Here is a 26,278-nt window from a genome sequence, read left to right as displayed (position 1 = left end):
CCTGGCCCTGCGGGCACATTCATGGTGGCCAGAAAGCTCTGGAGGTCGCTCAGCTGGATGGGCTGGGTCGGGCTGGCTGCTGTGCTGGTTCCATTACCTGAGCTGGGTGCGGGGCTTGGGCTGGTCGCCGAGGCAGCTGCTGGGGCAGAAGGGGCTGGGGTGGCGCGAGCGGAAGAGGTGGTGGAGGATGGGGTGACGGCTGCCGACTGGCTCCGGGAGCTGGACGAAGAGCTGCTTGCCGGAGGCCCGCTGCTCCCCAGCAAGCTGGCCAGGCCTGGTCCAGTGAGGGCTCCAAGCCCACCCAGTCCTCCAAGGCCGGCTGGTCCGATGAGCTGCATGAGCTGGCTATGACTCATGTTCCCCAACAGGCTCTGCAGGCCACCCTCACCGCCCAGTGCCGAGAGCTCGTGGCCACCACTCCCACTTGCACCCAGTGCTCCAGGCATGGGGGGGTTGTTCAGACACTCATTGACTTTCCGACAATGCTCTTCATCTTGGTCAGTCGTGGGCTCCTGCATCCAAAAGAAGAGCCTCTTGGACCCCGCCTTAAACTTGAGCACGTAGACCCTCCCGCTGGGGCACTGAGGTACCCGCTTGAACTCACAGTCATCGGGAAAGATGATCAAGTCATCCTCCACGGTCCCAGAGGTCCTGTCTTTCCAACAGAAGTGAATGAGGGAGTCGTCCGTCTGCTGGATGTACACGAGCCCTTTCCGTTTATCTGGGGTGACCGTAGTTCCTTTTAATGACATTTTTCCTGCCCGGAACTCCACCAGATACTTGGTGGAGGATCCCCGAGAGCCGGGCACCAGGCTTGGGAACAGAGCGCCTGAAGTCGTCATCCTGAAAAAGCAGAGCGAGGCCCGTCGTGCGGCGTCGCGTGCGCAATGTCCCACCCAAACGCTGGCCAGCCTCGCCGCTCCCCGGGAGTCGGAGCGCGCCAGGCCGAGCCAGGCCAGGGGGTGTGCGCGGGACCGAGCGCAGCCCCGCGGGCTCCCCGCTCCCGCGACGTCACTGCCCGCCCGCGCGGAGACCTCGCCGCGTCCGGCCCGGGCGTCTGGGGCACCGGCGGCCGGCCCAGGCTGCCTCGGCCCCACGCTGCTGCCGCGTCCCGTCCTCCCGCCGCCCGGCCGCGCGCGCTCCCACCTCGCCGCCGCTGGGCCCCTACCTGGCTGTGCTCACACTCGGCCTTAGGGGCGCCGTCCGGGATCGCTCTTCCTTCTCGGCGCCTGCCGGGCCTCGCCGGAAGCCCGCGCTCGGCCCGCCCCGCCGCCGATTGAGTTCCGTCAGCCGCGCGGCGGACCCTGGCCTAATCCCGATTGGCTCTCACGGCCGTCCATCGCGTCCGGCCCGCCTCCGCGCCGGCGGCCTGTTCCGGCGGAAGCGCGGGCCAGAGCGGCCTCTATTGTTGCTGTGTCATAGCGGAGCGGCGGCGGCCCCTGGCGGCGGCGCCGGAAACGACGATACGGCCTCCGCCGACTCGCAGAGGTCCCCGCGGGGCGGCGCTGCAGGGTCGAGGCCCGGGCGGTCCACAGACGTGCCCGTCGGGCTGAGCTGGTTGACGTGCACCCGGGGACCGGTGTCCGCCGGCGGTCACCCTCTCGGTTCTGACTGGAGCCCGCTCTGCACACCCGCAGGAAGACAGCCTGTCTGACCTGCATTATTCGGTGAGCTAGGTGTCAGGGCCTGAGACATAAGTCACGTGGTTGAAAAGGTAGGAGGTAGTCTGACGCGGGAGCTGCAGAGTGTCAGCTTCGTGTAACTTTGTGCTAACTTGACATGCCTCACAGCAAAGTACAGGAGGCTGCCCGGGGCAGAGGGCGGCGGGAAGGTAGCGTGGGGGTTGCTCGTCTGCAAGAGCGAGCTCACGAACCACCGAGGGTCTAGGGGCTGCACGGAGCTAGCCAGGTGGGTGCAGCTGCCTTCCATGAGGGCGGAGGTCCTCACGTTTTTCCTCTTACGCACCACTTTGCTGCATCTCTGACAGTTTTGAGGGCGTGAGCAGTAGTTCCCACCGGGTGGCCCCAGGCCCGTCCGCCATCCCTCTCTAGGGATGAGCAGTGCTGAATCCCTGGCTTCCCAAGGCCTGCTTCACAGTTTACCATCTGCGGGTGTGTGAAACACGTGGGGTCCTTAGCTTTTTCTGAAAAACGGGCAAAAGTGCTTTTTTCCCTTAACAATACTAGTCCGATGCCGATGCAGAGACAGATGTGTTCCAGGCCAGCCGGAGCTAGAGGGAGACCTGTCTCTAAGACGTATTTATGCTCATTTTAATTCCTGTCTGGCATTCTGATGCGCTAAGTTCTACACCTTTGCATCTGTCATCTTTTTGTTGGACTCAGTCCCTGTGGCACTTTAAGCACAGCTTTCAGTGTTTGGTTCTCTTTCCACTGGGGGTTCCTGTGAGCAAACTTGGGTTGTCAGGCCCGCCCAGTAAACAGTTTTTCCTGCTGACTCATCTCACTGGCCCAGTTTCCATCTTTTACTAAAAGAAAAAAATCCTTGTTTAGCCAGGTGTGGTCGTTCATGCCAGCCCTCAAAAGGCTGAGGCTGGAAAACTGCCAAGCGTTCAAGACCAGCTTAAAAGATTTAATTGGGGCTGGAGAAATGGTTCTGTGGTTTAAAGCCCTGGCTGCTCTTCCAGGGTCCCATTTCTAGCACCTACATGGCAGCTCACAGCTGTCTGTGACTCCAGTTCCATGGGCTCCGATGCCCTCTTCTGGCCTCTGTGGGCGCCAGGTACACACATTTTACAGACATGCATCCAGAAAAAAACACATAAAATTTTTTAAAAATATTTATTTATTTATTATGTATATAATATTCTGTCTGTATTATGTCTGCAGGCCAGAAGAGGGCACCAGACCTCATTCCAGATGGTTGTGAGCCACCATATGGTTGTCGGGAATTGAACTCAGGACCTTTGGAAGAGCAGGCAATGCTCTTAACCACTGAGCCATCTCTCCAGCCCCCTAAAATTTTTAAAAAATTATTTTTAATTAAAAGATTTGACTTGGAGGGACAGCTTGGAAAATATAACTGTCATTTCATTAAGATGTTATGTTCATAAATTGAAGGGTGAGTTTTGTCTGCTGCCAGGGCTCATGCACACCTAGCAGGGCTTCGCCACGGAGTCACATGGCCAAATCTATTTTGTGTATGAGTGTTTTTGCCTGCATGTATGTATAAACCACTCACATGCCAAGTGAAGCCCAGAAGAGTGTATCTAGGATTCTCAAGAACTGGAGTTGCTAACAGTTGTGAGCCACTATGTGGGTGCTGGGAACCTTACTGGACTCCTGGAAGAGCAGCCAGTGCTCTTTAAAGCCTACATAAACAAAACTTGCCTGGAGCTGACAGCTCGTGTGTGTGTGTGTGTGTGTGTGTGTGTGTGTGTGTGTGTGGTGGGGTGCTGTGCTACCATACACCTTGAGACAGACCCCTTCATTTCTAAGAATCTGCGTTTCTAGAGATCAGAATGGGGGAATGAGGCAAACACAGGCTTGCTGACACTACAGGGCCATGAGACTGGAAAAGAGAAGTAGAAGACAATCTAACCTGCCTTCCAGGCAAGTGGCAGCAAGTAAATGTCACCTTGTTCAAAGCCATATGTCAAAGTTGCCACTGGTAGTCACGAGGAACTGGCATTTCAAAACCAGATTTGGGCTTCCTCCAGGTCATGAATGTGGAGGGTATTGGGATCCAGGAGCTTTGGGGTGGCTCAGGAGGAGTGTGGTTCTACACACACACACACACACACACAGACACCAGAAGCCTTGGGGTGGCTCAGGAAGAGTGGCTCTGCACACACACACACACACACACACCAGGAGCCTTGGGGTGGCTCAGGAGGAGTGTGGCTCTGCACACATACACAAACATACCAGGAGCCTTGGGGTGGCTCAGGAGGAGTGTGGCTCTGCACACACGCAGACACACACACACCAGGAGCCTTGGGGTGGCTCAGGAGGAGTGTGGCTCTGCACACATACACACACACACCAGGAGCCTTGGGGTGGCTCAGGAGGAGTGTGGCTCTGCACACACACACACACACACCAGGAGCCTTGGGGTGGCTCAGGAAGAGTGTGGCTCTGCACACACACAGACACACACACACACAGACACACACACACCAGGAGCCTTGGGGTGGCTCAGGAAGAGTGTGGCTCTGCACACACACAGACACACACACACACAGACACACAGACACCAGGAGCCTTGGGGTGGCTCAGGAAGAGTGTGGTTCTGCACACACACACACACACACACACACACACGAGGAGCCTTGGGGTGGCTCAGGAAGAGTGTGGCTCTGCACACACACAGACACACACTTGGAATGGCGTCTGCCATGCTTTCCATGCACCAGCTATGGTGGAGACTCCACTTGAGGGCACTGAGAAGGCAGCTGCAGGCAGCCCACAAAGATGCTGGGTCCCTGCACTGCAACTCACAAATATGGCCCCTGGGATGTGCGAGACTGTACTAGAACCCGTGTAAAAGTTCAAGAGGGGGGCTGGAGAGATGGCTCAGAGGTTTAAGAGCAGTGCCTGCTCTTCCAAAGGTCCTGAGTTCAATTCCCAGCAACCACATGGTGGCTCACAACCATCTGTAATGAGGTCTGGTGCCCTCTTCTGGCCAGCAGGCATACACACAGACACAACATTGTATTCATAATAAATAAATATTTAAAAAAAAAAAGTTCAAGAGGACACTGGGAGAGACGCTGGGCAGGCTGCAGTGGCCAACCTGGCCCCGGCCTCTGTGGACTGCACTGTGGATGGTTTCTATGTCGTCTTCTGTCAATTCTAGCAAACGGGGGATGTGACCCAGGGGCTGAGTGATCTTCAGCATTTTTAAACAGAAACAACAAAACAACCCAGAAACCCTATGAGCCTTTAATGGCGAGAGAGAATGCTGACACACAGACAGCCCTGAACACAACAAAGTGGCACCGGGATGCCGAGGCACTTTACCTGGGAGGGAAGTTTTTCCAGAGGGCAAAGGTACCTGAAGGGATGTCCATGTCCTTATTTACAAAGAAGTATAGACGAAAGCTCACCTTCAAGAACAGGCTGTACCAAGGGCAGGGGTCTTGAGTACTAGTGCAGAATGGCATCGCCCTGGGGAGCTGACTTTGGCAGGTGTGACTTTTTTTCATTTGTTTTATTAATAGACATAATTCTTCAGAATAATTTTAGGTTCATAAGAGAACTGAGCAGAAAGTACAGATAGTTCACACTGCCCTGCCCCCTACACCCCTACCTCCCAGGCTGCACCTTCCAGAGGTGGGTCTGTTGGAAGCAGTAAACCTGTTCCCCGCCATTCATAGTCCTAGAAGTCAGCAGTGTACACAGGGTTCACTCAGCAGCAGGTGACACTGTGCACCTCCAAATGAACACTTCTGGTCCCAGCAGAAAACTGAGGACAGGGCAGAGCAGTTGGGTGTCTCAGCAGAGACACACGTGTTCTTACAGAGTGGAAGATGCCAGGACACGCTAAGGGAATATGGAAGGACGCTGCTTTTCATAAGGGCTCAGTCCAGTGCATGAGGAAGCACCCTCATGGCCTCCTCACCTCACAGGTCCTGCCTTGCGGTGCTGTCACATGGGTACAGTAGACCACACCAGCATGTAGACGGAGACACCCAGACCCGAACAATCACACCAGCATGTAGACGGAGACACCCAGACCCGAACAACCACACCAGCATGTAGACGGAGACACCCAGACCCGAACAATCACACCAGCATGTAGACGGAGACACCCAGACCCGAACAATCACACAGAAACTATCTTAATTACAGTACTGTTTGGCCAATGGCTCAAGCGTATTTCTAGCTAGCTCTTATATCTTAAATTAACCCATTTATATTATTTCGCATCTTACCACAAGGCTCATGGTTTATTACCTCTTCCTTGTTGAGCTGCTACATGGCATCTGGCTCCTTCAGCAGCTCCATGGTGTCTCTCTGACTCTGCCTACTCTCTATATCTCTTCAAGCCTGGCTATATTCTGCCCTGCCATAGGCCAAAGCCGCATTATTCATATAAAAGCAACACATATACAGAAGGGTATCTCACATCATCTCCTCCTTTCTGTCTAAAGAAAAAGTAGGGTTTTAACATAGTAAAATTACATATAATAAAACAGGTATCAAGCAAGAATTAGTTACAATATTTAGTCTATTTGTATTTGACAAAAAGAAAATATTTTATTTTGTGAGTCTAAAGTTTTATTTTATTTATTTATTTATTTTGTTTTTTCGAGACAGGGTTTCTCTGCAGCTTTGGAGCCTGTCCTGGAACTAGCTCTGTAGACCAGGCTGGTCTCGAACTCACAGAGATCCGCCTGCCTCTGCCTCCCAAGTGCTGGGATTAAAGGCGTCTGGCCACCATCGCCCGGCCAAGTCTAAAGTTTTATATATGATTTACCTTTTATTACAATTAAGGAAAACTAAAACTGCGTTTAATTATATCCAAAAGGATATAACAATATTACCTAAGTAAACAGGAAGTATATTGTAAGCAACTTCCAAAATTCTAGAATTGACAGAGACATCTTGTTGCCTGGACCGTCACCCAAAGGTCTTTTGTAGTGTTGGGGCATCCATCTTCAGCCGACAGGTCCATAGTATCCAGCAGACTTTCCCATGAAGCAGGAAATTTGAAGATCTGTTTTGCCTTGTAATGGCCAATTTTATCAGTTGGTTTTTGTGTGTGTGTCATGCCTCTTTTTTGTCCCTTGCTTCTGGTTTTTGAAGACAAGGTTTCTTTGTGTAACAGCTCTGGCTGTTTGGGAACTTTATGTGTAGAGCAGGCTGGCCACAAACTCAAGAGATCTGCCTGCCTCCACCTCCTAAGTGCTGGGATAAAAGGTGTGTTTTGTTTTCTAAGTCCCTGCCACCTGCCTGCTCGTGCCCTAGCAGTGCTGAGTCCTGCTGCTCTGTGTCCCACCAAGTACAAGGTGCTTCCTTGTTCTAGTCTGCAGATCCAATGCTCTATGGCAGTGCTGGGCACTTCCTGTTTTGTCATCTGTGGTTCACGTCTGAGGAGGTGACAATATTTTGTTTTGTTTAAAGATTTATTTATCATGTATACAGTGTTCTGTTTGTAGGTATGTTTGCAGGCCAGAAGAGGGCACCAGATCTCATTACAGATTGTTGTGAGCCACCATGTGGTTGCTAGGAATTGAACTCAGGACCTCTGGAAAGAGTAGCCAGTGCTCTTAACCTCTGAGCCATTTCTCCAGCCCAATGTTTTTTTTTAATGAAGTGTACTCCTACCACATGCATTTCTTATGCATTTATCTAAGAGAAATGCCAGCTGATCTACAGGCTGAGTGGAATCCAGCACCCAGGAAACCGAGGGCCTAGGTAGCTATCTCAGTGGTTAAAGCTCCACAAAGCTCCAGCACCCGCACAGCACAGCCAGGCACAGCGTGTGCCTGTGGTCCTCGTGCTGGGGAGGTGGAGACAGGAATTCTTGACATCACTGACCAGCCAGTCCAGCCTGATCAGGTCCCAGGAGACACTTATCTCTGTGTCCACAGAAAAATCTGTGTACAAATATCTATTGATTTTCTTCACAATTGCCCCAAACTTGAGACAGCCTAAGTATCTATCAGCCGGTGAGCAGACAAAAGGTGACACTCCAGTGCTTAGTAACAGAAAGAAACAAACTCCAGCTCTGCACTGTTGAAGATGAAAGCAGCCAGACCGAAAGGAAGGGCAGAATCTTGCGGACAAAGCCAGGCTGGGTGGTCAGGGCTGGAGAAGCCTGTGCAGTGGGGCATCTACACCCACGTGGTTTTTCCGGCGAGTTCTGGCAGCAGGTGGCATACAGCAGTATGAACTTGTTGGAACTCATATTACACCTCTTGAGAAGAGGCCCCACTGTAATGGAGGGTCTGAGCACCACTTCCCCACCCAGCAGATGTGAGCCCCGGGCAGCTCCACCCACTGGTGCTTATCCCCTGGGGTCAGACTGGAGGTAACAGGCACGATGTGCCAGCCTAACAGGAAGGTGCTGTGGCAAGCACCTGTGGCACTGGTGCCATCTGCCCTGCACAGCTGGCGCAGTTCAAGCACATGAATTCTGGGAGGACCATCTGTCCCTCTATCGACAGAGCCATGACACTGGATAAACGTCTGGGCTCCCTCCCAAGCAGCCAGGCTGACCCCCAACCCAGCTGTTTATAGCTTAACAGCAACCTCTGGTCCCCAGGAGAGGACAGCTAAGCAGAGCTGCCGCGGCTCCATCCCCTAGGCCAGCCCTACACCTACCCCAGTCAGGTATGAGGACTTGTCTGTAGCTCTTTCTAGAAAAGCAGAGCACCGAGACAGTGAAAAATTGCCCAGTGTAAATGTCAACCACAAGCCATTTCCAAAGAATCTCGGCTCGGGCCTGAGTGTTAACATTTATATGCCCATAGATCTGTGCACGATCGTTAGAAACAAAGCCCAGAAGGGACTGGTTTTGCTAATACAAATGGCATTGACAGTCATAAAAATACACACTTTACTAGCGCCTTCTCCTGCCTGGCATTTCCACGTGTGGTGGGCTTGTTGGTAAAGGGCCATGCAAAGTGATGAGGAATGAGGTCAGGGGCCAGGCCAGAATGAATGGCGGATATTGCGGTCTTCGGAACAGTGCAGCTGGCTCTGAGGGCGGTCTAGGGAAGGCTGACTTCCACAGAGCACACCAAGACCTGAGGTGCAGTTCTCACTGGGAGAATCTCACACCAACATATAGAGGGTATCAAGGAGCAAAAGGAGACACCAGTTCTCCAGGGGTTGGCTGTTTTAACCAGCTGAGGCCCCATGTCTGGTGCTCACATGAGACACCGAGGACTCACTGTGCAACTCCTCCAGGTCCAAGAACTTGAGGTTAGGCGGTTCTCCTTGCTGTGAGCCCAGTGCCAACCAAGATATGCACTTCTGGTGCTCCTGACATTTTGGGGTGTGCTGGGAAGTTGTCTTGTTTTCCCTCAGTAGTGGAGATTGAGCCTAGGGCCTCACACACTTTAGTCAAGCTCCCTGTTCTTTATAGTCTTCGACGGAATCCTAAATTGACTAGCTTAATCAAGCACCTTGTACTTGTACTTGTAGCCTGAGATTCCGGGTCCACCACCAGGTCCAGATCATGTTAGAACTTTAGAGATGTCTCCACCCTTTACTCTGGAGATGGCAAAGGAGGGAAAACTTTCCAGAGCCTGGCAGGAACTGCCTGCAGGGCTGGTTCACTAAAAGGGAGAGAGGGGCTCCCAAGCTTTTCTTCTCATTTTCTAGGCTTGAATCATGAAGACCTAGGAAGTAGAGGACATATCACCTCCCCAGAGGGCTAGTTCAACCAGGACTAAGGCCATTGTGGTTGTGTGACATCCTTCCATACATGTAGGGTTCTCCTAGAGTGTGACACTGACCCTTGACAGACATGAGTGGTCCTTGTAAGCTTTGGGGAGCCAGCGGGAGCTGTTCCCTTGGAACTCTAACATGAGGTTAGGAAAGCCCGTTTATGTGTCCATATGTGGCGGCAGTATCTTTCCTGCTTGGAGCACTATGCTCCCAGAGCTCCGCAGGTCCTCCGCCAAAGGACTTCCTTGTGTCTACTCTCCAGCAGGGATTGAAGAGTTGGGCTTTAGAGGGGCAGGTTCAAAATACAGACATACACCAGGGCCAGGCCTGCTGCTTCCAGCCAAGCCCCGCCGCGTGTGGATGCTAGTGACCTGGCTTATGAAAACCACCAGAGTAACTTAAATCACTTAAGAAGTCACTTTGTACATAAAACACTCTCAGTCTCTACAGGTCACAGTAATACTCCTTGGACTGGGGAATGCGATTCAATTCTGATTTCAATTAGAGTAAGAACAAAGGGAGCCATTTGAGATGAGGTCTCACGACCAGCAGCTCTGACACAGGATCTCATGTACCCCGGGGCTGGTCCACTCACTTTGTAGCCAAAGATGACTTTAAACTACTGACCGCCCTGCCTCTACAACTCAAATGCTGGGACAGAGGCATGCGTCACTGCACTTCACGCATGCTGCCCTTCACCTCCCACGAGCTCGTCTCAAGTCTGCTCACACACATCTGCTCAGGAGGCCGTCTTCCAATACGTACCTTCCATGGAAAAGCTCATGATGGAAGCTTTCAAGAGCTGTCCAGGGGAGTGTGCCAATGAAGACATGCATTGTTGGTGCTCCTGACATTTTAAAAATGGCAACTTCCTCATGTCTTGATGCAGGCAGGGGCTGCATGATAGACTGATCACCTGGCACACTGCTGTCTTTTCTAGCGGCTCTTCTGCCCTTTCCCCTCTTTCTGGTTTAGGCACATGAACACGGGAGCTGGGTACGGGGGCTGTGTGCATGGTGGTGAGCCCAGGAGAGAACACGGAGATGCAAGCCCACTCACTGACTTGTTACCCCATTAGTCAACCTTCTCAGCTTCCCACCTTTTGGGAGGGAATGAGCTGTGTGTTTGTACGTAGCCATGGTCTGAAAAGATCAAGGACCCCCTCAGAGACACACAGAGTGCCCTGTTCACAGTTTCCTCTTGGAATGATGAGAAAGTTACCAACCTTCAGATACATCTCAGCGCCATCAGTGGCTTTGTTAGGGACTCTCAGTAGACAGAGCAGAGATGCTGACCCTGGGAGATCCCTTGGCTGCCATAGAAACACCTATTTTCAGTTTTCAAAGCTATAAAATCAAGCCTTCAACCCATGTTGGCTTTTAAAGTGTTTTAATGACAGAGATGGTTTGGAAGCCTGGACATAGTAAGAATACCTTCTCATTCAGAAGTGCCTGATGTAGTGAAGAACACGCAAGTGTGCATGTGTGCCAGAGCACAGGTTGTGCACACAGCAGATTGTCTTTGATGCAAAGAGCTCCACTGTGGTCCTTGGTGCCACCATTTCTACATAAAGTCCCTCACTTCACAGGAATGTGCAGAGATGGGCACACCTACTTGTGTTTAAACAATTTTAATGACACCAGGCTAAGTAGATCCTGCTTCTGACCTCCCACAGCACACAACCGGATGGGACTTGCCTGGACTGGAACATGCATGCTGGGGAAACCAAACACAAGACTGCAGGGGAGGGAGGAGGGAACACACAGGCGAGGTGAGTGAAGGAATGACCCCTCAAACACAGGAGTGGCCCACAGTGACGGTGAAGCTATGGAGTGCTGTGGCCAGAGGCAGGGCCTCCTGGTAGGCGGGGAGCAGCCCTGGGGGTTTCTCATCCAAGTCACAGTGTTCCTGCCACTCTGGCTTGTCATAGGGACACTTTTTGGATAGTACACAGTGGTGATTAATGTATTTGCTACTCTTAAGCGGAACATTCAAGTAGTTTAAATATTTTCTAAAGTAATCTTTACCTTATTCTGATTGGTAGAAAATACATCTGGCAACTTGTCCCTTCATTCTGTGGGTGTCCTCCACAACGAAGCGGATCCACGCCCTCCTTTGGGTCTGGGTTTGAAACTCTTCCAGACCCCACACCACAGCTCTGAGAGGAGCACAGGCCCTGCTGGTTCCTCCTTAGTTACACATTTTAACAGAGCGTGCTGCCAGCTCAGCTGGCCTTGTGCGCGTCTGTCACGTGTGAAAAGGATTGGGGAGTTCTTCTGAGGCCTCAGTGAATGTGAAGACCCATGTGGAGCTTCTTGAAGGGGCTGTGACATAGCAAAGTGTTGGGCAGAGGCTAACACAAGTCCTCCTTCCGGTTCGAGGCCCTCTCCACGATTGTGGCTGGAGAAGCTGGTTCTGCCATCATGGAGCTCAGAGTGCTACTCAAGGAGTCCAACCTCGTGGGCCTCCTCCTGGGCTCCCAGGCCTTACTTAGTAGATGTCCGGGCAGTCTGAGAAATTACGCTCAAAGTAATCCCCTGCGTACAGCCAGTCAGGAGTTCCTGTGTAGGGGTTATTGCCTGGATAGAACCACCTGCAGAACACAAGGAAGGGTCACCAGATGCGGGGTCCTTCGTCTTTTCACAGCAGGTGTGTGCCATGGAGAAACGCGGTCACCAAGAGTAACCGACCGACTTCCACGTGGCCGTGCTCACCCACTCTACCACATCAATGTCTGTGTCTCAACAAACCTTAAGGTTTGCGTCCAGCATTCAACTCTCCACAGGACCACGTTCAGAGGCTGGAGAGGGTGCCCCTCCAGCTGACCCTCACCAGGTTCAGTCTGCACCCCTACAGCTGCACACCCAAACAGAAGCAGTACACTAGGAAGTGATGGGCTGGTCTCACAGCTCGGCGGTCAAGCAATTTGCCTGCCATGTGCAAAGCCCTGATTCTCCTCCCTCGAACCATAAAGAAAAAAAGTAGAAGTAATCATCTAATATGGTAAAAAAAAAAAATCATTTTCATAATGGATTATTTTGTTTGTTTACTTTTATTTTTTTGAGATAGGATTTCTCTGTGTAGCCCTGGCTGTCCTGGAATTCACTCGGTAGACCAGTTTGGCCTGGAACTTACAGAGATCCACCTGCCTCTGCCTCCTGAGTACTGAGATTAAAAGAGAGTACCACAATCGCCTGGCTTGTATTATCTATTTTTAATTACTTATTTCTAGAGACAGTGTCTTATTATGTAGCTCAGGCTTGCCTGGAACTCGGGCTGGCCTCAAACCCACGATCCCCCTGCCTCAGCTTCCATAATGTTAAAGTTAGTGATGTAAGCCACTGCACCTGGGCTATGTCTTTAATACTTTAAAAGGCCAGTGAAGGAAGATTACTTTCAACAGTTTTCCTCTAGAACAAAGACAAATCCCAAAACCATGGTCATTAAAAGCACAGTATTAAATCAGTAATTGGCTCGGTACAGTGGCACAATTGTAGAGTGTCTGGCAAACACATAAAGCTCTAGGTTTCATCATCACAACAGAGAAGCTATGGAGGAAAAGACACAAGAAAAACTGTTTTTTAAAACTCCAGCCCTGGCCGGGCAGTGGTGGCACATGCCTTTCATCTCAGCACTAGGGAGGCAGAGGTAGGCAAATCTCTGTCAGTTTGAGGCCAGTCTGGTCTACAGAGTGAGTTCCAGGACAGGCTCCAAAGTTACACAGAGAAACCCTGTCTTGAAAAAACAACAACAAAAACCCAACCCAGCCCCATGTCACTAGGGAGATGGCTGTTAATATGACCTAGACATGAATACCACAAGGAATGGAGCCTAGCAGGCACAGCGGCACACACCTGCTCTCTCAACTACCCAAGTCCATAGCTACTCTGGAGCCTGAAATTGGGAGCAGCTTAAGTTCAAGAATGGACCACAGTGAAACCCATCTTAAAAATAAAAACAAGGGGCTGGAGAGATGGCTCAGAGGTTAAGAGCATTGCCTGCTCTTCCAAAGGTCCTGAGTTCAATTCCCAGCAACCACATGGTGGCTCACAACCATCTGTAATGGGGTCTGGTGCCCTCTTCTGGCCTGCAGACATACACACAGACATAATATTTTATTCTCAATTAAAAAAAAAAAAAACAACAACAACAACCAGCCTGATAAGAACGGAACTGTTTAAACATCCAAAGATTTTTACAAAAGACTAATGATGTCTATGCGCATTTACACAGGTACATACCTTGCTTACGCTAATTATTATAGTACTTTGACTACTGAAGGAAGTAGGGCTGAAGCTCCTGGCAGCTGGTGGAGGCCCATGAGTCATAGCACACCCTCTGCAGCCCCTACACTGGCAGAGGGCCCACCTCAAGGCTGCATCTCCATACCCAAAACAGAGGTTTTCCTGAGGCCACAGCAGCCTAGCAGTCTACTGCATGGGGGTAGGGCAGGCGATCTGTGTAGTTGTGCAGAACCTTACCACAAAGTATAAATGTGGGGACACCATCAAAACTCTCACCACTCGTGCAAGTCAACAGCTGGGTCCATGCTATTCTGTCTGTAAACTGGCCATATATCTGAGAAAACCATTTTGGGCCAAATATGCTGTGAAGCAGGGCAGCAAAGCCTGGGAGTGAGGTGACCTGTCTCCTGTGACAGCCAACTCCCAGTAAGCAAGATAAATGCTAACCGGGACGCTGGCCTTTACTGCACGGTTCAGCCAGCACTCTGGGAGCAGTGGTGGGACAACTACTTAGCCACAATGGTGAAACGGTGCTGCCTATGATGTGGGCGTGGCCTTCCCACTGCTCAGGTGTGTAAGGCCTCACTGTGCACACTCACCTGGTCCGCCACTCTGACTCCTCTTTGGCGCGTTCTTTTCGGGCCTCTCTCTGCTTTTCCTCCAGCCGCTCCTTCTCCTGGCTGGCCAGATCTAGGTCCAAACAAGTAAGCAAGCACTTAAAGCTTCCAGTTATGTCAGAACCCATCTTGACCCCTAGAGGACCAGTCCCACCCTAATTAGAAAGTGTGAGAAGTCGGGGCTGGAGAGATGGCTTAGAGGTTAAGGGCATCGCAGAGCATGAAGTCAGTCCTGAAATGCGCTCTACCTCCGAGCTGCACCCAGCTTTTTTTTTTATATATATAAGATTTATTTATTTATTTAGTATACAGTGTTCTATCTGCAGGTATGCCTGCAGCCCATTATACATGGTTTGTAAGCCACAATGTAGGTGCTGGGAATTGAACTCAGGACCTCTGGAAGTAAAAGGCAGTGCTATTAACCTCTGAGCCATCTCTCCAGCCCATGCACCCAGCTTTTAAAATGCAAATTTAACCCATTGAATTAAATAATGTCTTAGGATTTGTATTTGTTCATTTTTTTCACTCATTTTCTTTTCTGTTGTTGCTGTTTTGAGACAAGGTTTTCACTGGGTCGCTGGGTCTGGCCTGGGGCTTATATTAATCCTCTTGCCTCAGCCTCCCAAGTACTGGGACATAACAGGTGTGTGTTCACCACCTTTCACTGGTCTGTAAAGGACTGTTCTAAGAGGGCAACACTCTGTTAGTCTGAATGAAGGGTCTGAGCATCCTTCTCACAGACAAAGCCTAAGCTCACCCACACGAGCCCTTTGGGGAGGGACCAGCAGTTACCCATGTTGCCATTCTCCATCCCACGAATGTCAGGGCGGAGGCGGCAGTCTGTGGGTGGCAGGGTCTTCTCCATGCCTGACTCCAGCTCATTGAGACTCACAGTGAAGCTGGTGAAGTTATACATCTGTAGGAGAAACCAGAAGCACTGTTGCAGAGGCTGCATGAAAATAATGCATCTGTCTTGGCCTGATCCATGGATTCCCCAAACCCATGATAACCAGTCACTGTCACCTGCTCAATGAAAGGGCACCCGTGTCCTACTCAAATGGCACAGGTGTTTATCCCGACTTCAGAGGTGTCCACCTGTTTAGTCAGATTGTAGCTTAGCACACCTAAAGCAGGACTGCCTTTTGCTACGCTTTACTGCCTTCCCAGGCCTGACTCTTCGGCTCTTCCTGCTGATCTTCTCTTCCCTTTACTGCCCTCATCTATGAGCATGTGGCTCAAGGGCCAGAGGGAATGTTAAATTTTCTCTGGTCACCCTTACGTCACTCAAAAAAATAGCAGATATTGCCAGGATCCCCGAAGCTTGACTTCCCTAGCACCTGGGGTCTATGAGAAATGTGTCCCGGCTCCCCATCATGGTCCTCAGGTGGCTACAGCTCACACCTGGCTCTCTTTAGAACCCTGCTCCGTTACCACAGCCGTCCTGCTCTGAGCTCCCAGAAGGGCACACTCTGCCATCCCAGGATCAGGACCCCAGATCCACCAAACCCCTGGTAGGCATGAAGGACTAAACCAGCACACTGAACCAAAAAGGAACAAGAGTTCATCTTAAAATAAAATTTCCTGAACAACGCATGGGCTTTATTCTTCCAAAAATATACTAGAAGAATACCATTCCACTAGTTCATCTCTTGACGGTAAAGGTGAGTATGCCATGCAGGGGTTGATGCTGTTGTTTATTTTGGCAACTGGGACACAAGCTAGAATCAGCTGAGAAAATGCCTCCTTAGGATGGCCTGTAGACAAGCCCAGTGGCATTTTCCTCATTAGTTACTGATGTGTGACCCACCCCCGGAAGGCCTAAGAAAGCAGCTGAACATAAACAGAGAGCAGCGCTCTTCCACTGACTCTCCTTTCAGCTCCTACCTGGGCTGCCCCCAGTAAAGGACTGTTTGTTACTTGAAAGTGTGAGCATTTCCTCCTCACGTTAGTTTTGGTCAGTGTTTAATCACAGCAATAAAAGCAGTTAAATAAACACAGGCAATATATCCACATGTAATGGGACACTGTTTTTTTATATTCATTTATTCTGTGTATGTGTGTGGGCGCATATATGTAGATCAGAGGACAACTCGTAAATTAATTTCCTCCTTGTATCGTGTACCAAGGATCAAACTAAAGTTGTCAGGTATGGGATCAAGCACTCTTACCCACTGAGCCATGTCACTGGCCCAAAAAAATCTTTTTGGCATATTGCTAGGGACAGAATTTAGGGCTGTTGTGGAATAATCTTTTTGTACACTGTGAAGATGTTTATGCCTTCTGTCTGGTTTCATAAAGAGCTGAATGGTCAATAGCTAGGCAGGAAGAGGTTAGGTGGGACTTCCAGGGAAAAAGAAGAACCTGGGAAGAATCTAGGCACGAAAGAGAGGTCAGCTAGATGCAAAGTAGGACGTACAGACCAGGAGAGAGGTAAGACACGTGGCAGAACATTAATAGAAACAGCTTAATTTGAATTATAAGAGCTAGTTGGGAACCTAAACTAAAGCCAATCCTTCATAATTAATAAGTATCTATCATTATTTGCAGGCTGGTGGTCCAAAGAAAGTCCATTGGAAAAAAAAAAAAGGCTTACTACATCTGGTGTTGAAGATGTATATTCAAGCATAGAGTACCTGGCTACCTGACTGGCAGAAGACTAAATAGAAACACCTGCTGTGCAGACTCAAAATCTTCCCAGAGCTGGGGCGGGTAAATGTGGGTCCAGGCTGGGGCTCATGGGCATGAGGCTGGGCTCTCATCAACCTGAGGGTGGGCAGAGCCGGTCACCAGCACCATGTGCTTAGCAGAGCCACAGGGTGGCTGGCATAGCAGGTTAAGATTTGGTTCTAACAACTGTCTGTAACTCCAAGATCTGACACCCTCACACAGACATACATGCAGGCAAAACACCAATGCACATAAAATAAAAATAAATAAATAAATAAATAAATAAATAAATAAATAATCAAGATTTGAATCATGGGGTCAGAGGAGGCTGCAGGCACTCAGAGAGGCCAGGTCCAGGCCATGAAAGTAAAGAGCTGAATGGCCAGTATCTAGGCAGGAAGAAGTTATTCAGGACTTCTGGGAAAGAAACGAACCTGGGAAGAATCTGTGCATGAGAGAGGCCAGCGAGACACAGAGCAAGTAGGATGTACAGAATGGGAAAGAGGTAAAAGCCACGTGGCAAATATACATTAATAGAAATGGCTTAATTTAAGTTACAAAAGCTGGTTTGGAACAAGTCTAAGCTAAAGGCCAAGCTTTCTTTTTTTCTTTTTCTTTTTATATTTATTTATTATGTATACAATATTCTGTGTGTATGCCTGCAGGCCAGAAGAGGGCACCAGACCTCATTACAGATGGTTGTGAGCCACCATGTGGTTGCTGGGAATTGAACTCAGGACCTTTGGAAGAGCAGACAGTTCTCTTAACCTCTGAGCCATCTCTCCAGCCCCCAGGCCAAGCTTTCATAATAATAAGTCTCTGTTTCATTATTTGCAGGCTGGTGGTCCACAGAAAGTCTGACGACAAAGCTTACTACAATTTAGGGCCTTGTTTGTATATGCCAGGCACTCCATTACTAAGCTACATCACGAGCCCTAGAGCTCCCCTCATTTTTTTGTTTTGTTTTGTTTTGTTTTTCAAGACAAGGTTTTTCTGTCCTGGAACCAGCTCTTATAGACCAGGCTGCCTCTGCCTCCCAAGTGCTGGGATTAAAGGCATGCACCACCACCACCCAGCTTTATTTTGGTTTTTGAGATAGGGTGTCACTATGTAGCTCTGGTTGTCCTGGAACTCATTCATTTTGTAGACTAGGCTGGCCTCAGACTACTAGAGGATCCACCTGCCTCTGCCTCCCCAGTGCTAGGATTAAAAAGCATGCACTGCCACACCTGGCTGTTTTTTTTTTTTTCACTTACATGTATGTATATGTATTATCTATGTATGGGTGTGTGCAAGTGTACCCAGAGACCCCCACACTCCTGGAGCTGGAGTTACAGGTGGTTGTGAACTGAACTAAGGTCTCCTGGAAGAGTAGCGATCATGCTTCATGGCTAAGCCATCTCTCCAATCAATTGAAATGTGATCAGGAAGAGCTGACGGCATAGAGAATGGGGAACACTAATATCACAGGCATACAGACACAACAACGAGTTCTGAATCAAGATATCGATGCCAGGTGGATTTCCATACACTTTCCCAAGTCCTACATGGTCACTACGGCAGGAAGAAGTCACTCTCAGGCTGGACCATGACATTAGAGTCACATGCAGCTCCAGGGAAAAAGGGTCCTCAGGATTGTGGGGATGTGATGGAGCCTCCCTCTTTGCTAAGAAACAGCTGGTTGGCTACATCCAAGAATAAGGTAGAAAGTTGTGGGCCTGACTGGGACAGTATAAACAGGACATGGTCTCAGAGAGGGGTGCTAAGGTGTAAGACACAGACCTGAGCTGAGTTGGGGGGCCGGCTGTTGATCCTCCAGAGTAGCTTACTGCCAGGGATGACTTGCACGGTCTCCTGAGTCACAGGAACATTGTCCGTCGTATCACCAGGCATCTCACTGTTAGCTTTCTCAGGGCCATCATCCTGAAACACAGCACACCTCACTATGACACTAGCCAGAGACCTGTCCTCAGAGCACAGGAAGACTTGTTCCCAAGCCCCTGTGCAAAGCCAAAGCTTTTCTCACTGAGGAGAAATAATTAAACTCTCTGCTGTTGGTAATGTCATCAGGCCTCAGGCTCCTGCCTCCACAAGCCTTTGCTTTCTGTAGAGCTGTGCCAGGCTGGATCTGGATCTCTACTCTCTCACAGAGAGGGGAAACAGGCTGAAACAGAAGCAGATATACACACTGCTTTCACAGAGACATGCTTGGCCATGTTCCTGTCTTCCTTCCACACAACACATCATCTGAGACAGAGGGCCTCATGATGCCATCTGCTGCCCAACCGAAAGCAGTTCTCCTGGGCAAGCTCTTAAGTCCATTCCGTTTTAACAGACACAGTCAGCTGTGGGCCACAGCTGTTGAGGAGAACACCAGGGACACAGGATTGAAGTTTGGGATCCTCAGACAGCTGAGGGTGGGCACCCACTGCGAGATGATCCATGGGAGCAGTAAAGTTGGTGAAAACGACACCAACACCACTCAGCAGATTCATCACTCTAAGTGGAATTTTTCTTTTCTTTTCTTTCCTTTTCTTTCTTTGTTTAGACACGATCTCAGTATGTAGTCCCTGCCTGAACAGCCTAGAGCTTGCCGTGTAGATCAGAATGCCCTGCGACTCACAGGAATCCCCGTGTTTGCCACCTGAGTGTACTGCCACGTCAGGTGAGCCCCCCCTCCCCCATCAGGGTTTCTTATGTGTATCCCTGGCTGTCCTGAAACTCACTCTGTGGACCAGGCTGGCCTCAAACTCAACAAGATACCTGCCTGCCTCTGCCTCCCAAGTGCTGGGATTAGAGATACATGCCACAATACCCGGCTTGAGTTATGACTTTTAATTTTAATTTTGCTTAAGAATAACTCATAGTCACCAGCATTCCAGAATTCTTAGAGGATAAGTCTTTGCAAGTACTTCCTGACTGCTGAATATATTACTGAGAACTCAGAACTTGAAAAACAGAGATGAAATGCACTTGACTTCTTAAGTAGGTTAACTCAGGCAAAACAAGAGAGGTTTATTACAAAGGACTATGTGGAAGGGTTTGCATTCCCTTGGAAGCTTCCCACTTATAAAAACAGCTACAACATAACTGAAATAAAAGTCAATCCCACCTCTGCCCCCATACCTGAACCCAGACTTCTGGAGGGCTTACCTACCTCAGGCCCCAGTCTGACCAGGGTCAGCTGGAGCAGGCACTCACCATCTTGGCCTTCCTGGGGTGTTCACTTCTCCTTTCATGCTTCTTAAAGGACTCGTATGAAACAGGGTCGATGCCCCACAAGCATTCTGTCCACTTGCCGTAAATGATGAAGAGCTTCTTCCTGCTGCAGTGGAGGAGGGCGAAACAGTCAACAGTCATCTACAGAGCAGGAACTTAATGCCCACCTGTTGCTCCCCTTCTGCCAAGTCCTGGACATTCTGGGATACAAAGAAGAAACTTTGTATATCAGAACCTCCTTCATGCTGTTAGAGACAAAGTCTCCCTATCCCTGATGCCAAAGAGAAAATGAAGGCACAAAAGCCTAAACAGTCCTCAGGGTCTTAGAAAACAAGGAGGGAAAAAAAGCACAAACGTATTCTCCTAAACGGAGAGTTGCATGTGCCCACACTTTGCTGGGGTAAGTGCTCTACCACTGGGTTTTGATGAACTGTGAGTTCGTCAAATCTTTTTCTATCCAATCTACCCATAATGCCTCCCCAGTCACTTGATGATGGCCTTTGCTTTCTCTGTGGCTGTCCCTGCCTTCGTCTAACCACAGCCCTGGAAAGCTGCACAGCATAGCCAGAGGTGCCGCCCCACACCAACAAGATCGGAGCCCCTCAGGATAGGGTTTCTCCTTTTTCCTGCCTGGGAAGAGCACATGGTGGCTACATGCTCCTTGGGAAGTGCGGCCCAACAGGACACCTGTGTGCAGGCTGCAGGGGAGGTCCAGTGAGAACTGGCTGCATAGGCACGAGGACCCACATCCAGACCCCTAGAACCCACCCACATGAAGCTGGGCGTTACGCCTGTACTGGGGCAGATACAGAACCAGCTAACCGGGTAGTCCAGCCAAATCAGGGATCTCCAGGTTCAATGAGACCCAGTCTTAAAAATAAAAGACAGGATAACAGAGGAAGATACCCAATATTGACCTCTGGCTTCCACATGTATGCTCATATACACACAACACATATGCACAAACATGTACACGCGCATACACCACACAAACAACAACAAGAACAGGAAAGGTAAGGAAAAGAAAAAAAAAAGCATGCTTGGGTCCAGGAGCAAAACCAACAGGTCAAATAACGACTCTCCCATTGGCTGAAATCATCAGCCAGTCTCAAGAGAGGCCTTGTGCCCCCTGGTCACTATTCTGATCATAAGGCCTATGTCCTTTACAGCACACATGTGAGGTCCTGACTTGTCTCAATCTAAAGTCTGACGTTAATATACAGGTTTGAACAGATGAGTTTCTGGTTCTCTAGAGACAGGCAGAGAGAACAAAAGAACCGACTCTTTTGGAATTATATTACTGAAGGAGGGTTGGTGATAAATAGAATTTTGAGACCCAGAACATAATTTTACCAAAGGGAGAAAATCTGAAAAAATGTGTCAAAACCCTACTGGTTATTTTTCTACACAAAAATCTCCATCAGGAGGCTGGGTGGTGGTGGCGCAAGCCTTTAATCCTAGCACTCAGGAGGCAGAGACAGACTGATCTCTGTGAGTTCGAGGTCAGCCTCCTGGTCTACAGAGCGAATTCAACAACAGGCTCCAAAGCTGCAGAGAAACCCTGTCTTGAAAAACAAAAAACAAAACAACTCTCCACAAGGCCTGGATTTGCAGAGTGGAAAATGCAGGCCATGAGCAGTGGACACCCATATGCTCTACTGAGAAATAACGAGTAGCTTCTCACAGGGTCAAGTGTTAAAAAAATCTCAATTCTGTTTGTAAAACTATAGCAACTGGAGCCCAGCAAGGTGATACAGGCTGTAATCCAGCATTTGGGAGGTGGATGCAGGATTATAAAACCAATACTAGCCTGAGCTGTGCAGGAAGACCGCCTCAAAAAAACAAAACAAGTGGGGGAAAAAAGCCACATTATCCCTGAGTAAAAATTTATTTCTTCATCGTGGAACTCACTCTGTAGACCAGGCTGGCCTTGAACTCAGAAATCTACTTGTCACTGCCTCCTGAGTGCTGGGATTAAAGGCATGAGCCAACACCACCTGGCAAAAATGTCAATTTTCTTAGGCTGACCTATCTTCTCTCTCCAAAGGGGACAAGCTTCACTCTGCCATTACCAGAGACTGCACTCAAAACTTACCTTTTAAAAAAAGAAAAGAAAAAAAAGGTAGCGTTGCTTCCACCATGAGAAGACATCATCGCACAACCACATGGCGCAGCACTGGCCACTGCAGACCCACACCCCTGGGCATCAATGAGTGGACCTACTTTTTGTCTTGAATGTACCCTTCCACTCTGTGAAGTTCCTTTCCGAATAGTCCACAGGGCTTGAAGTGAAGGACACACTTATCTCCAGTTCTGTGGGGACAAACACAGGCGTTAGTTTATGTAAAATACCTAGAGAACCAACCGAGCTACAGGGGAAGAGAAAAAGGACTTGGCCATCAGCGATGGTTAATTTGCTCCTTGAAAGGCTCTGTGACTGACCTGGGGTGACTGTCTGTACAACTAGGGTAATTTACTAAAATATCACTTCAGTGTCCATTTAGGAAATAGGTGAATTCTATGATTTATAAATTATCTCTCACTAAGGTGTTAACAGGCCAAGCCAATGAGTCATAGCTCCCAGCTGTATGTCTAGGCCCTTGATAATGTTTGGGCACAGTTACTACATTTTCACCTAGCACTGACAATACTTAGGTGCACTTTACATTTTCAAATAAATTAACAATGGTAATAAAAAAAATCAATCAATCAACACAGGGCGTTCTTATTTCAATGCCAGACAGAACTAAATCTAGCCAGATACCATGACTTGGGGCCCCACTACAGGAGGGAAGCTGAGGGACAGGAATAAAGGGCTAGATGTCCCCGAGAGAAGAATGCAGACAGAGACAGTTCCCTTTAGGTCGGGAAGTGCATCATGGCTTGTCACCTGTGGTTTAGGATCTCCACTACCCCATACTGTTCGATCCATAGCTGCCCAAGGATAATGTTGTGCACACAGCAGGTGGGGTTGGTCCACGTGTAGGCTTCATTATGTCTGTGAAAGCACCAGGAACAAGACAGGGCAGTGAAGCTCAGGACTTGGGTGACCCAGAAGGCCATGACCAGGCAAAACCAGACCACAGCTGTCTGGGAGCAAAACAATGCTTTGAAGTCTTCCCAGTGCAGGCTATTTAGTTAGCATGCAACTGGAATTTATTTCTCCTTTCCTTTGTAGCATCAACAAAGCTTTCTACTTAAATGTCAAGACAAGTTAATAAGCAATAAAAGAACACTAAAACAAAAGAGAGACAGCTTTTCTGTGACGCTGCCAAGAGAAAAGGCTTGTAAGAATTACGCTCCTAGTACCAGCCCACAGTGCAGGAGAGGGTTGCTGCGGTTAACACCCAACTCCCCCTCCTCTGAAATGACCTCAAGTGCAAACCTCGCAGCATGATACACAGTGGGACCTATGGGAGGCTCCATCAAGGAGTCACGACTAAGTACAAAAGCATCTTGACACAGGGTAGTAGAGGACATATATCTGGATTCTCAAATGGCCCAGGTAGAACCCAAACGTTTTTCAAAAGCATTTGCAGTCCATCAGTTCTGCCCACCTCAACTCTCAAGCAGACTACCATGAGACAGGCCCAGCCAGCTGGGCATTCACCACAGGTACCTCCCTCATGAGCCTGCCTTTGTGTTCCTGGGAGACAGATGCACAGAGACAGAGTTTTGTTGGTTGTTGAACTTTTAAGATAGGGTCTCACTTTGCAGCCCTGATTGTCTTAGAGCTCACTATGTAGACCAGGCTTGGCCTTAAATTCAGAGAGATCCACCTGCTTTGGCCTCCCATGTGCTGAACTGAAGGTGTGCTCAACTAGACCCAGTTTGCCCCTAAGTCTTTTTTTTTTTTTTTTTTTTTTTTCCAAGACAGGGTTTCTCCGTGTAGCTTTGGTGCCTGTCCTGGAACTCACTCTGTAGACCAGGCTGGCCTCAAACTCAGAGTAATCTGCCTGCCTCTGCCTCCCAAGTGCTGGGATTAAAGGTGTGCACCACTACCATCCGGCCACCCCTAAGTTCTTAAAACTGGCAGATATCCAGTATCCAGCAAACATGACACTGATGCTCCCTCACAGCAGGCTCCTAACAGACGACCACTGGAGCCACTGAACCCCTGGGCTGTGGGGGCTGCAGTGGGTTTCAAACTCTAGCATATGCTGGAGACTTGCTACTGGCTGAGTATCTCTGATGGGAGCTGGGCTGGACAGCCTCTAAAAGGGGCCCCCAGTGGTCCTCACCTCCAGGCATTCAACTTCATAGGTACAAATACACATGCCTGTGTGACCATCAGCAAGCAGAGATGTGTGTACATGGCTGAGGAGCAGCTTTTATTGCTCCTGTCTTAGCTGCTCTCTCGACAGGGTCCTCTGACTAAGGAAGGAGAACAGCCACTGGAGAGGGAGTCTATGGCTGAGAATGGAGTTCTTGCTGACCCAGGGCCAGTTAGTCTAGGTGTAGCCTAGAGGTAAGGAGCTACGCTAAGCAGTGCTGTGCTGTTGGGTCTGGGGTTGTCACACAGCAGTAGTTGATGGCTAAAGTGAGTAGCTCCAGTCAGTGTGGGAGAGGGATGTGAGACTTATACCCACACTGGTGGACAGAGGAACTCTCCTCACCAGGAAGTCTAGCAGAAGAAAGGCTGTCTGTCAGTCCACAAAGGTAGGGATCTCCCCAGAAAGAAGCCTTATGAGACATGGAGACATAACTTCCTCCCAGCCAGAGCAGGACCTGCTCTTGCTTGCTCTTGTCACTCACTTGAGAAGCTCCAGTGTGATGGTCCCCCGGGGCTCTGCCTCGACACTCTTGCCCCAAAACTTCAGCTTTGGGTAGATGGAACCGTGGAACATGAAGTCTTGGTTGAGACCTTCTGAATAAAATGCACTAATAGGAGGGTGGTGGCTGACCTGTTCAGATATAAATCTGAACCCCAAGTCTTCCCTAGGTCCAAAAATGAGAATGGGAGGGGAGGAGAAAACGTCACATTAATGACAGCAATAACAAAGGCCGCCAGCTCCCCCGCCAGCTCCATTGGCCAGTTGGCATGCTCTGCCCTCCCCTAGCAGTTGATACAGGTTCTGAGCCCAGGAGCCTCCAGCTGTGACAGGCATCAGAATACCCAACAAAAACCTCTCAGGTGGCACATCTGGCCACCTACCATTACCCCAGAGCACACCTGCCCAACACTACACGAGCTTGACTGGGGGAGCCTCCACCTGGCCTGCTGCTTATCCCACTGCCACCTGAGCCTCACAGCCATCAGGCAGGCAGGCCTCGGATGCAGGTCAACAGCAATCCCAAAGTCTATTTCAGTCTCCCAGGGACTCCTAATGCCATCAACCCAACTAAATCAAAGGCCTTATGAAGGGGTGTTCCTGTCCAGCATTTGTACAGGCTCCCAAAACTTCTATGATGGAATGTCTTAGATCCCAAAATATTCCTGGCCAGGAAATAGGATTTTTAGCAGATTCCCTTATTCAATAAAAATGTCAGTTTTTAATTGTTCCGGAACTATGAATACACCTACAGTTGTAGTCATTAAGAATTATAAAAGCTAAACCACATAATTACTAACTTAGCTGGAATCAGAATTCCCAGTCATTACAGAGGAAGGAAAGTTGAAAAATTAGATTTTAAAAGGTTGCCTGCCAAGGTATGTAATCTACAAAATGAATACTTGTCTAAGAAAAGCAAGTATATTTTTAGCTGTTCAAGAGGGATTTGAAGGGATGAAAGATGCCGTACACAGCCAGGTCTGTGCAGCGCTGGGGGACAGGGCCACTCAGTGTCAGGGAAGCTCAGTGTGGAGACACCAACAAGCAGGCCTGGAGAGGAACACATGCCAACCTGAGTGTGAGGGAGTTTTCCTGGCAGCTTCTGAATTAAATCCCAAATCAGGTTAAGCTTCCTGTCTCACACCCCGCTCAGCAGTTCAGGCTCTTCCTCGTCTCTCACCCACACGGTGGCTGCGGATGCTGCTCTTCTCCTAGTTATTTATTTAGACCGGTTCATGCTCTGTAGCCCTAGCTGGCCTGGAACTTGTAATCCTCTTGCTTGAACTTAGAGGTGTGAGCCACCATGCCTAGCTGAAAAAGCTTGTTTTTAATCACCCAGTATTGCTCCCCTTCTAGCTTCCCTCTCCTCTCCTCTCCTCTCCTCTCCTCTCCTCTCCCCT

At 49.4% G+C, this 26,278-nt stretch overlaps 3 protein-coding genes across 5 annotated transcripts in view; 1 reads left to right on the top strand and 2 right to left on the bottom strand.

Moving 5' to 3' along the window:
• The window catches only part of Adrm1 (ADRM1 26S proteasome ubiquitin receptor), a 4,247-nt gene extending 2,956 nt beyond the window's left edge, over nt 1–1,291 (bottom strand). Inside the window, exons 1-2 of the mRNA XM_050153062.1 lie at nt 1,169–1,291; nt 389–843 (exon numbers count right to left, since the gene is read on the bottom strand). Of these exons, the coding sequence (XP_050009019.1) occupies nt 389–842 (454 nt within the window). The 5' untranslated portion in view covers nt 843; nt 1,169–1,291. The remainder of the gene's footprint in view (nt 1–388; nt 844–1,168) is intronic.
• A 252-nt stretch (nt 1,292–1,543) lies between these two features.
• On the top strand, nt 1,544–10,598 carry LOC126508099 (zinc finger protein 615-like). 2 transcript variants are annotated; one of them, XM_050153064.1, is made up of 2 exons: nt 1,544–1,667; nt 2,847–10,598. In XM_050153064.1, exon 2 carries the CDS (start codon nt 3,523–3,525, stop codon nt 4,501–4,503), a length of 981 nt encoding a protein of 326 aa, XP_050009021.1. In that variant the 5' UTR covers nt 1,544–1,667; nt 2,847–3,522; the 3' UTR covers nt 4,504–10,598. The 2 variants fall into 2 exon arrangements, with proteins under 2 accessions (XP_050009021.1, XP_050009022.1); XM_050153065.1 differs by lacking the exon at nt 1,544–1,667 and adding an exon at nt 1,763–1,908.
• A 133-nt stretch (nt 10,599–10,731) lies between these two features.
• The window catches only part of Osbpl2 (oxysterol binding protein like 2), a 46,341-nt gene continuing 30,794 nt past the window's right edge, over nt 10,732–26,278 (bottom strand). For both annotated transcript variants that reach the window (XM_050153059.1, XM_050153060.1), the window contains 8 exons: nt 24,862–25,044; nt 22,997–23,104; nt 22,330–22,419; nt 20,089–20,212; nt 18,670–18,810; nt 15,013–15,136; nt 14,203–14,293; nt 10,732–11,952 (listed from right to left, as the gene is read on the bottom strand). In XM_050153059.1, the coding sequence (XP_050009016.1) occupies nt 11,850–11,952; nt 14,203–14,293; nt 15,013–15,136; nt 18,670–18,810; nt 20,089–20,212; nt 22,330–22,419; nt 22,997–23,104; nt 24,862–25,044 (964 nt within the window). In that variant the 3' untranslated portion in view covers nt 10,732–11,849. The remainder of the gene's footprint in view (nt 11,953–14,202; nt 14,294–15,012; nt 15,137–18,669; nt 18,811–20,088; nt 20,213–22,329; nt 22,420–22,996; nt 23,105–24,861; nt 25,045–26,278) is intronic.

The sequence above is a fragment of the Alexandromys fortis genome, unplaced genomic scaffold, assembly GCF_014885135.2.
Source record: "Alexandromys fortis isolate MF-2015 unplaced genomic scaffold, M_Fortis_MF-2015_v1.1 scaffold_81, whole genome shotgun sequence".
NCBI classification, from domain to species: Eukaryota; Metazoa; Chordata; class Mammalia; order Rodentia; family Cricetidae; genus Alexandromys; species Alexandromys fortis.
The sequence above is the reverse complement of the archived record's forward strand: the minus strand, read 5'-3'. Positions and strand labels throughout refer to the sequence as shown.